Source organism: Myripristis murdjan, chromosome 7, assembly GCF_902150065.1.
Source record: "Myripristis murdjan chromosome 7, fMyrMur1.1, whole genome shotgun sequence".
NCBI classification, from domain to species: domain Eukaryota; kingdom Metazoa; phylum Chordata; class Actinopteri; order Holocentriformes; family Holocentridae; genus Myripristis; species Myripristis murdjan.
Genome location: NC_043986.1, coordinates 5,821,869 through 5,833,758, shown reverse-complemented (window position 1 = coordinate 5,833,758; position 11,890 = coordinate 5,821,869). Strand labels below are relative to the sequence as shown.

Sequence of the window (11,890 nt, the reverse complement as noted above, 5' to 3'; positions counted from 1 at the left end):
GTGCTGCATTTATTGTGTCTAATATGTCTACACAAAAATGTGTTATTTTGACACAAAAAAGGTGTTTAAATGGATTAATGTGCAATTACCATATTAAAAAATGTTGTGTAAGCAATTTCCACTTATAGAGACAAGACAGAAACAAGTACATTTGTATTTTGTATTTTTAATACAACATACATTTTTGTATTTTGGGGTGAACTGCCCCTTTAAAACAGAACACATTTCATTTCATTAAAAGCATGAAACAGATGAAAATTGCTAACTGCCAACATTCAGCATTTGTGCACCCAAAGTGCAAAAGATACAGTGTAGTGAACATCCCAGCTATACAATTTTGTACCTTGGCTTCACATACAGGTCTCTGGTGTCATAGCTTGTCACAATATCTAATGGCCGAACATCTGACGTTTCAGCCAATGTTATCAGTTCATACTGGTCATCAAAGTACTTGACTTTCAGGATCCTCACAAACATGAGAATGGACTCATTTACTGCCTGTGGCAAGATATGGATGCTTTTCGCTTCTTATACCGCCTCAGGTCTTGCTCGAGAATCCGTTGAAGGTTGCTCAGTTTGGTCTCTTGGAATCCACAGTGGGAGAGTGGATCATAGAAATGCTCCTGAGGAAGAAAGGAGATGTCAGTGACCACACGATCCACATGCCTTAGAGGCATGTGGATCGCAGGCAACCAGATAAAAAAAAAAAAATCAGAACATTTGGAGATACATGGTTTTCACGTATCTTTTCCTGCAACTTTGACAGTCAGGAATGGGAACGTGGTGATGATGGGTTTTGCCAAAGCAGGCTTCTCTGCACCAAGAGGGTAACTGGAAAAAGGACAAAAACACAGTCACTCCTGATTGCTTCAGTGCACTTAAAGAAAAAAAGAATTTATATATTAATATTCATGACGGTTATAAAGTGTGATAAGGTTACTTACAAACCACACCTCTCCAGCAGATCTCCGACACAGGTCTTCACAAGTAGTTTCCGTGAAGGCACAGAAAGAATGCCTGTCCCTTTGTACTCTACAAGAATTTGTGGGGCATTCTTTTCAATTACTGCCAGAAGTCTGTCAGTGCTGGCTGGGTCTTCCATGTTAGTGGTAGGCTGTGCAGCGGAAAAACAGACACTTCATCTTACCACGGTTCATCCAGACAGGGCCAAGTCAAATTCAAGGACTCTCAAGTACTTTTCAAACACTCATTTCTATTTTCAAGGGTGAAATTATTTTCTTTAGAGACTGACCTATATCAGATTTTTGGATCTGATGCTGATACCAATTTTTTTATTTATAAAATTTTGGCCAAAAAACTAAACACTAAGGCAGTGGTGATTTACAATGCAGCAGCGCTAGGGTTGGTTGGTGTTCATATCTCTGGTTCTACTTGGTCTGTTAGCATGAAACAAAAACTGGGAGAGAATTTAGAGTGTGCTCTCGCTAGCAAAGGTATAAAATGTATAAAAACTGAATCTATCAAAGTCCTTCATGTCCACATTGGTGTCCACATCTATATATTCCAAGAAATCAGTGTGATATTTCAATAATCTATCAAGCACACAGCCAGTTTGCTGGGCTAGGCTTTGATCTATTAGATATGCCAAACAAAACATAAACTAAAAAAAATAAAATAAAATAAAAAAAAATACAAAACAAAAGAAAAATATATGATCAAATCTAACCAAAATAAAGCAATTATCTACAACAATCAAACAATACTCAGGGCTCCTATAGGATGTTCAGGGAAAAATTCACATTTAAAGACAGAGCTGTGCGGTCAGGCGGTCTCTCCTGTCCCGTGAGCCTTGATGCTCTTCCTGCTGATTCGGCACATGCAGTTCGGCCTCTCTCCGTCCTAAGTCCTGTAATGTCTCCTCCGTGAGGTCAAAGTGGCATCCACGGCGTGAGGCTGTGTTGTGTAGAACGCAACATGCCACAGAGAACGCACTGACTCTCTGGGGGCTGTATGTTAATGAACCACCTGAACGGTCCACACATCTGAAACGCATTTTGTCCAAATTTGTCCAAAAGTGCGTTCAATGAGTGACCGAGCACCACTGAAAACACTGTTGAAAACATGTCGCCTTCTTGTTGTGGGTGTAATGTATGGCGTTGTCAGCCACGTTTTCAGTGGATAGCCGTTGTTACCTAGCAGCCACCCATCCAGAGTGGGGTCCCCCTGAAAGACTGTAGGGATGACAGAATTCACCAGGATGAATGAGTCATGAGCGGACCCAGGAAAATTAGCATAAACGTGTGTCACCAGGCAACTAGAGTCACAAATCACCTGGATATTAATGGAGTGTACTCCCTTATGGTTCACATAAGTGATGGCTTGGGTATCTGGGGCGCGCAACTGTACATGTGTGCAGTGGATTGCTCCCAGTACCTCAGGGAATCCACTTTTCAACAAGAAACCTCGCTTCGTTTCCAGCTGGCTCTCAGGTGTGGATGGGAAAATTATGTGCTCATTTGCATGTTGGACTAGACTACACGTCACTGCATGTATAGCCGAACTGACGGCTCTCTGACTGATCCCCGCCACCACGGCCACGGGGTGCGCATCAGAGGCCACGATGCACATCACCACATGGACCACCTCGCGGGGTCGATGTAATTTGTTCCTGTGTAATGACAAAGAGTGCGAAATAAAATGACAATTAAACTGGACACGGCGGTATTCCAGTCATTATTCGTGTGGCCCACCTGCATTCCAGCTCTGTCATGCCTCTGATGGTACACCCTCTCTGAGTAAGTGCTCCTCCTCCTCCTCCTCCTCCTCGCAATAATGTACTCCATCTTTGTAGATCACGTTTAGCAAAAACATTTTAACATTTGTGTGGGCAATCACATGAAGCACATGAACCCTTAAGACACCAAACATAACTTACAATTTGGTGAAAGCATTTCTCTCGTGCGCGCTCTCTCTTTCTCTCTCTTTTCTCTTTTCTTTCTCTCTCGCTTTTTTTTTTTTTTTTTGACTTTTCTAAGATGACAGATGCTGAATATGTACCCTTCCTAATTGATGCTGTGGCTGTTTGTGGTTGGCTGAGAGGGATGTGAAGTCATTAGTTTGCAGCCGTTAATCACATCAGGTTGGGTTTTCATTACGCATGCCAAACGGTGCCAATCTCCTTTGATCTGACATCAGTTGTGACGGGACAGTCGATATGGAGATACATTTATGTGCTGATTGAGATAGTAGCATTGAATAGTGGTTTTAGTGGGTATTTATTGCATTGTTAATGTGCCTGACATTCGGGACGTGTGCGCCGATCAGCCAAACGTCCACTACGCCACCCCCGCTCCGCCTGGCGCTGAAAGTAGACGTGGCTTCAGATGGCGAGCTTTGAGCATACCTCGGCGAAGCCTTTTGGCATGAAACTGTCACTACGCCAAGCTGAATCTGTCAACAGCGCCGACTGTTTTATCAGCCTGACACGACACAAAGACGGTTTCACAGAGAAACTGTTGGTAAAGCACACTGCTGTCCCCACATCGACTGGACCAACGTCAACTCCATGACCAGTACGTGATTGTTTTGTCTCTGTCTCATCAAAATGGAAACATTTTCGGAAGTTGCAAAGTTTTTCATTCGTACTGTTGATAACGTTATAGCTGTTAACTTGCCTGTGATTGGCCCGACCATATGTCACTCAGAAAACAGTCAGCCAATCAGAGGAGAAGGTGCTGATTCTCTCTTCTGATTGGCTAAACAAACCGTGCTGCCAGAGCTCCAGGAGAAAGGCCAGAGAAAGGAGCTGTGAAACTACAGCCGTGGAAAAAAGTTTTCGGACCCCCCATGCATTTGTGAAATATTGCATTAACAAATCACTCTTAGGTCTTCGAGTGCAATTTCTTTTAGTACAGTCACAGGCAAAATACTAAACAAATCCTAAAAAAGCCATTAAAAACTTCAAATTGATTGGTTCCATAAAAATACATAAGAAATTTTGAGTATTGGGTCATTTTGGCACCAGTGATGAAGGTTGTTCTTTTTATTAAAAGACACAATTTTTGTTGCCAAGCTTTGTGTCTATATAAAGCCAGCACATTTGAAAGTTCTTCAGACACAAAAATGGCTAAAACAAGGAACCTAACGCAGGAAACACGCCTGAAGATAAAGATTACACTGTCAAGAATTTAGTTTTGTTAGTTTTTCTTGTAAACAATAAACCAAAAAATATAATTTGTATTTGTTTGAATCTGTCTAATGCAGCCACACCTTTTGAAACACAAAAAAGATTTTTCCACAAATATTTCATGATAATATTTGAGATTGTGAGATTGTGTAAAATTTTAAGGTTGTCCGAAAACTTTTTTCCACCACTGTATATTTAGCAGACCACAGGTACTCAAAGCCATAAATACATCATGCAGGGAGATCAGCAGTTCAAATAAAACCCTGGAAAAGTGGACAGCACGGGGCCTTTAAGATCGTTTTATTCGGAAAACAAATGAATCAAGTTGTGTGTTTGTGTCTACCGTCCAGCGTCTCTCAAAATGTGGAGTCCAGCTCTGAGCAGCACCAGCAGAGTGAAGACGGCTGTCATGACGCTGTACGCCGCCAGCACCATCCTCAGAGCCAACAGGAAGTCAGGATGTGATGTCACGGACTGGCCCCGCCCCAAACGCACATAAACCAGCAGACGGATCTCGGCGGTGCGGCGGCCCTGCAGCCAGCAGTAGTAGACGCCTTTAAATGATGAAAGTTTTAGTCAGCTCAGACTGCACAGAAACACAGACTGGTATTGGTTTCACGGCAGCCAACAACAGCATGAGAAAAAAAAAAAAGAAAAAGAAAAAGATGTGATTAAAATACATTTGAACTGAAACAGAAGTGGTGAAAATGCAGTTTCTTGAGTGATTTCATAGATCCAAAGGGGCCTAATTTAATCAAAATGTGATCTGAAAAAAGTGATCAGACAAAAATGGACGTTTCACCTGGTTTGACTCTTATCAGGCTATTGAACGGGTGATATCAGCGCAGATATGTACCAGATACAAGGGCCAATAGGGAACTACTAACCTGCTAGTAGATTCAGATTCATCTACTCGTAGGTTAGCAGGCGCCTACTGGCCCAAATATTTGGTAAATGAACTGCATCTCTGTAGCGCTTTTCTCGTCTACTGACCACTCAAAGGTGCCTAGCTGTCTATCAGGAGCAGTTAGGGGTTCAGTATCTTGCTCAAGGACACTTCAACACCCTCTTGAAGAGCCAGGGATCAAACCGGGAACCATCCGTTTACCAGCGTACATTTGTCCCAAATGGTGGGGTGGCTCAGGAGGTAATGCAAAATGTAAAAAAATGTTTCGTTGTCACCCATTTATTTCAGTGAGCCGGTGTTGGTGCACCTAGTTTAGCTTTAGGTACCAAAAGAACCTCATTAAGCTTAGGAAGAGGTCACGGTTAAGGTTAGGAAACATCAACTAATGTTCGTTAGCGAGCTAAAAACAAAAAACAGGAATCAAGCTCTGGTCTCCAGAGTGAAATTGGTCTTTGTACTACATCACGGCAGGTGTGGCCTCATGCTCCCGTTTGACTGGTTAAACGGTGAATGGACTGCATTTCTACAGCGCTTTTCTAAAGTACCAACCACACAAAGCACACGTCACATTCACACACTGATGACAGAGGCTGCCATGCGAGGTGCCAGTTAGGGGTTCAGAGTGTTGCTTAAGGACACTTTGGAGGAGCCGAGGATCGAACCGGGAACCCAACAATTACCAGACGACCGCTCTGCCTCGTGGGCCACGCTGCGTTTGATGATAGAAATAGATAATAAGACCAGACTGACCTACCAGAAGGTGCAGAAGGGCCCTAATCCTAACCTGTCGTTCCTACAGTATCATTTCAAATTTCTCAATTTCCTAAACGTCTAAACTTTGTAAACTTCTACGTTTATAAAAAAGAAAAATTTGTGACCTGATGGACAGGATGATAAAAGTTGTTGATATAAAAATGAGTCCAAATGCTCCTGTGCCCGTGGAGCCTCACCACACTTCACCACACACCAGCAGGTTTTAGCTGCAGTCGCTACCTGAGTCCTCCGTCTTGGCGGGTGTGAACACCAGGTGGTGTCCCATGTCTATGAGCAGCCTGGGGGGGGCGCCGCTGACGTTGCGACCCAGCACGTGGTGCTCAGAGCGGTAGATGGGCTCAGATTCGCGGTCCCAGGCCACGGCCAGGTTGGGTCGTGCCCCGGGGCAGCCGAGGGTCAGGACCCGCTCAGCCGGGTGGTTCAGATAGTACACTGGCACCTCTGCTGGACGGGAGGAGGAACTGCACACAGATGACGGACATATTTGCATCACATTTATATTTTATGCATTTAGCTACAAAAATCTGTAGTGACAAAGTGAGAAAAATGGGGACAAAACTTAAGAGTCCCCATGAAATGACCTCACATGACCTCTACTTCCTGTCAAACAGAGTGTCTTAAACAGTGACATCATCCTGTGTTAGTGGCTGTAAATCAAAATTTCAAACAATAAAACCTTCACAAATCTTTAAACATCCTCTCATCCACATGTCCCTTCAAAATAAAAGTGTTTCTCTCCCAAACTGCACTTGAATGTGAATGATCCCGCCCTGAACCAACAGCATATCAAACCCATGTCCCACCACCAGACTTCCTGTTGCAACATGAAATACATCAAATCAAGAAAGCAAGAGTCTATTTCATGGGATCTAGATTTTCATACCAAAATTAACATTGGTTAATTAAGAAAAAAAATGGCATGGAAATGAAGCAAAAAGTTTGATTCCAAAATAACCACTGACTAAACTTTAAAGTACACTCACCTGTAGCCCAGGAAAGCCATCAGAGCCAGGAGTTTGGGGGAGGGAGGAGGTTGAGGTGGGCACTTCACTTGACACCTTCTGACCTCCATCTCAGCCCCACCTCTGCTCCCCAGCCGGGACAAGCCGAAGGCCCTCGGCACCGCCCCCGAGCCGCAGGAGGCAGCCGTGTGATTGGTCCGCCTGTAGCGCACGTGCAGGAAGCGAGAGTGGACGTAGCAAAGTCCCGCTCGGACCTGCTCGCCCGGCTCCCCGCAGCGATCGCACACCGACCAGCGCCGGTAGCTGGTGAAGAACCGGTACAGCGGCTGAGGAGCGCCCGGCCCGTCCGCCGCTCCTCCCTGCGGCCCCGTCCGGCTCGCACGGCTCTCCTGAGCGAGGCTGCAAACACAACGAGGCGATGAAGCGCTGTGATCTTCATGCGCGACAAATTAGTCTTGGTGTCTGGAGGTTTCCACCCAGACACTCTTCTGCTAATTTGTGGCCATGTTTACTTGCACAGAACAACCAGGCTATTGGATAATGTATTAATTTATCCTGCTTATTACATGGCTGCTCATGAAGGAAAGCAATAACTTGATGCACAACATTAACTTTGAAAGGATTTCATTAACCTTCCAGACTTTGTTCTTCCAGACAAGGCCTTTTCAGACTGCCAGCCCAAATCTGTTTTTTTTTTTTTTTTTCATATCCATATTGCATCTAGACTGATTTTAGAAAGTCTGAGAAAAAAAAATGCAACTTTTGCAAATCAGATTCAAACCACATTTGGAGGTGGTTTGAGCAACAGACACTTCGGTAAACAGCATTTTTGTCTGAACAACAAAAAAAGGAATAACAGAGGTGTATATCTATTGTTGGAGTTAAATTAGAGAACAACGCTAACATGAATTTAAGAGTGTGTAATCTGCTTTTGGTTTATGACGGTTTAAGAATGGTTTATAAAGCTATTTATAAGGGTTACAAGTGTGAATAATATGAATTTATGGTTCCTACATAATAAAATAAATGAAAAAAATAAATAAGAATGTAGGACAGGCAAATATAAGCATTATACTTGTGCCTGTGACTTTTCAATCATCCCTTAACTCTCACTGTTAAATATTTTTTTTACAGTACATTGTCTAGACTGTTTATACTTATTGTGTTGTACTGTTTGTGTGATGACTGAAGAGAAATACACCAAATACTACTAAATATGTTATGTTGCCTGTATTATCAGCTGTTAAAAATGGAGGATTATTTCCCTGTAATCACAATAGAAAGATAATTTTTGCTATGTTTTTTGGTTACTATGGTCTTCAGTATGTCCAGAGACATGCCGGTGGGTCTTATCGACGCTGGGTGTTGTTGCCGCTCAGTGAGCAGCAGGGAATTGATCGCACGTCTTATCTGTAAACCTGAAGGCACAATCATCAGTGACGCCTCTCCTATATGGATCTGACAGATTTTCCATAAAGTCGGGGTCTTTATTAACCCTCTCGCTTCACTTTCTGATAGTTTTAAACATTAACACCTTGGATCTTCTCAGTGAAACCACAGCCTTCTCCACTTTTACACGCGAGTCACCTCGGCATGAAGCGGAGCGTGTGCGCTTCCTGGATGTCCAGGTCGTAACCATAGAAAAAGTCTCGGTGGGCGGAGCCGCAGAGGTAGACGCCGGAGTCGTCGGGCCCCGCCCTGAAGATCAGCAGGCTGAAGAGACGGATGGAGAATCGGCTCCGCAGGTCGCCGCTGTGAGGGACCCGGCTGGAGTCCAGCAGCTTGTTGCCATGGTGATCTGACAGCAGGCGGGTGTCCTCTGAGCCCCCCCAGTGCTTCTTGTGAAACCACACAACCGAGTGGACCTGAAACGCACCGCAAACCAGTTAAACAGGTGGGCAAATCCAATCAGATTTATTTAATCAGATCTATTTAATCAGATTTATTTAATCAGATCAATTTAATCAGATTTATTTAATCAGATCTACATAATCAGATTTATTTTATCAGATCTACTTAATCAGATTTATTTATGACGTGCATTTACAGGATCGTGCCGGTGATTTTGAATGTTTGTCCAATTTACAACAATTTAATAAGATTTTACATTTCAACAAACTATTTTGGGAACAAACGATTTCTCAATATATAATCAAAATCTTTAAATCATCATATTTAAGTTCTTAGTTGAACGGCCGCTGAAAGTCGCTGCCAGTCATAAAGCACAGAACTGATAACTGGCTGTGGAAAGCAAAACATTTCCCTGGGGACTATTTTCCCTGGTGAAAGGGAATGATTCTTGCAATCTGCCCCCAATTTCATCACAAAGTCCTGAAAAGCCAACAGTGCTGCTGCTTTTAGGAAAACTCATGTGGAGGACTTTATTCCGCTGATGGAAAACTGGAGTGAAGAAAGTGTGAAGGCTCTGAAAGTTCATTTTCATATCGTAGTGGAATGAATGGAAACCAACGGCTGGAGGAAAGAGAGGAGAAGTGATATGGCAGCTCTAAAACACCACTGCTCGCTTTGGGAACAATTAGCAGAAACGTATATATTGTATACATTCTGAAAAAATGACTCTAAACATAGAATTACTGGTGTGTTCTATTTTTTTTAAAGCAACACAAGATGACAAAAGTGCTTTCCAAATGTTGCCAGAACAGAGAAACAGATTTTAATAAAGATCAATAAAAGGCAGGACAGTAAAAGCAGGACTATCAGTCAATACAGAAGACTACTAACAGCATTAATATTCATTCATTCATTCATTCATTCATCTTCTAAACCGCTTATCCTCACTAGGGTCGCGGGGGGTTGCTGGAGCCTATCCCAGCGCTCATAGGGTGAAGGCAAGGAGAGCATTAATATATTTTTAAAAAAAAAAACAAAGATCTTTGATACAAAAAAGAAGCAAAAGAAAGTATTTGAACTCAGTGGAAGATAAGAAGTGTGATTTCTTCTGCCATAAAGTGCAAAATGATGTTTACGTCTGTTTACGTCCAAAAATTATAATTTCACTAGTCGCATGGAAATACCACAATATCTGACTTTATATTCCCAGCAGGACGGTGCTGTAAGGCTGAAACCTTGTTGTTGTCCTGCCCAGAAAGCAAATGACAAAGCAGGAATATTATCGCGGCGCTTTGCAGTCACACCTCAACCTCTCACCTCTCACCTAATTGGATTTCTACTCCAATTAGCAATCTCTCTCCTCGGTGTTGTGGCAATCTGATTGAGGTCACAGATTACTCAATGCCACTTTAATGAGATCTATTCAAATCCATTTGTTGTGTTCTAGATTATCAGTCTCTCCTCTCATCAGAGCTGTGCACACCTGCTTCTTAACGCCGCAAATATCTGAACAGACCCAAAACAGGAGAGCCAGGTAAAATAAATATGAAATAAAAGTGCTTAACACAATAAAAGAAAATAAGCAACAGCAACACAAATAAATAAATAAATAAATAAAAATTACCCAAGCAAAGAAAATGAACCATGGATGAATAAATAAAGCATGAAAAAATGTTCAGTATACATAAGAACAGATGCAACACATGGATGAGGAAGAGAAGAGGGACCACACTGGAGATGACAGGAAGTAATCAAATAATAAAAGGAAAAAAAAAAAAAACATTTTAAGCTTTTTTCTACCCATTTCCATATTATTTATTTATTTGTTTACTTTCTCATTTATTTATTTTTAATTTTTAATCAGATGAAGATGCACATAGAATTGAAATGTTGTCTTCTTCTTTAATAAGGTGTCCATATGTGGTTTGTAATGCGTGGCTCGACTCTCTTTAGCTGTTTCCTGTCCAGCCTCAGTCTGATGTTTGGAAAGACACCAACTTTGATATTTCAGCTCCAAAAACGAATCAAATATTTCAAAGGAATACTCCAACTAACATCGTGGTAAAAATCCCCTTTTTCAGACATAGTGTGTCAGTCTGAGACAAGATGCTCAATACCATTTTCACCTCTGTTCGTCCATTGCTTTGCTTCCCAATGGATAGCATTTCCTGTTAGCTTAGCATAAAGACTGGCTCCATCTCAGTGGAAAAAACAAACCTTAGAGCAACTCTGAAGCTGTCTTGTTTGCTCAATGCATCATGTGTTTGTAAAATACATCTTAGAAATTTTTTAGGATTTTCACCAGAGGTTTGGTGGGTGGCACTATAGCCGCTGTACGCATATCCTTCCATCTGGTGCAGTGATCTGTGCGCCGCTGAAAGTGCACCCTCGTAGGTGAAAACGGTATCAAACATTTTATCTTAGTCTTGGTAAGTCGGAACAAGAGTATTTTTCCCAAAGTGACATATCACACCTGTGCGAAGTGACTGTCCATAGCAGCGGTCATAATGATAGCTGTCATTCAGAAATATCAACCCAAATAACGCTGTAAACGACCAATCAGGTGTGAGTATTTCACACACCTGGGTAACACCCGGCACTAACAGAGGTACGCTGCTGCCTCGGCCGGCCTACCTGCGGCGGTTTGCAGTGGCACGGCAGCTCCACGGTAACTCCTGCCAGGTAGGCGGCGTTGGTGAAGGACAGGAAGGCAGGACAGGCTCTTCTAGCAAACACATCCTCCTTATCTTCAGGAGCCTCGTAGCTGCAGACCTCACAGCACAGGACCAGGAGGAAGACGAGGAGGAAGAGGAAGAAGAGGGAACGGGACCCGGAGCAAGACGGAGTCACCATTGAAGCTTCAGCATATTAGGTTTCACATCTACACAGAATGCAGTTGTAGTTTTGATTTCAATTTTCAAGCGATAGCGGCGATGGAACCCGGTGAGATCACAACCGTTTCTTCTCCACCGTCGCCGTGGCAAACATCACGAGGTGCTGCTGTGTTGCTGTGGTTGTTGTTGTAAACCTGACTGGCTTTAATCCGGCAGAAGGAAGTTTCTCACTGACGTAAAGACAGTTTGGGAATGATCAAAGACTTTCTCCACCCTCGTCCTCATGGTCCTCTCCTCTCTTAAAGTTTTGTCTAAAAAGCAGTTTAACATGAGAAGTTGACACGGTTCAGATTTCTACTGGTTGGTAACAGAGCAAATTCTTTTTTTTTTTCCTGTTCCCTGAGCACCATGATCT

The 11,890-nt window shown here is 42.8% G+C and overlaps 1 protein-coding gene across 1 annotated transcript; it reads right to left on the bottom strand.

The window, feature by feature from the left end:
* Window positions 1–571: 571 nt before the first annotated feature.
* On the bottom strand, window positions 572–11,494 carry LOC115362331 (Ig-like V-type domain-containing protein FAM187A). Its single transcript, XM_030056217.1, is given in 9 exon segments — window positions 572–623; window positions 742–831; window positions 954–1,114; window positions 2,527–2,629; window positions 4,491–4,701; window positions 6,048–6,289; window positions 6,812–7,165; window positions 8,369–8,655; window positions 11,276–11,494. Coding segments are annotated over 9 exon segments (1,719 nt in total).
* Window positions 11,495–11,890: the final 396 nt, after the last annotated feature.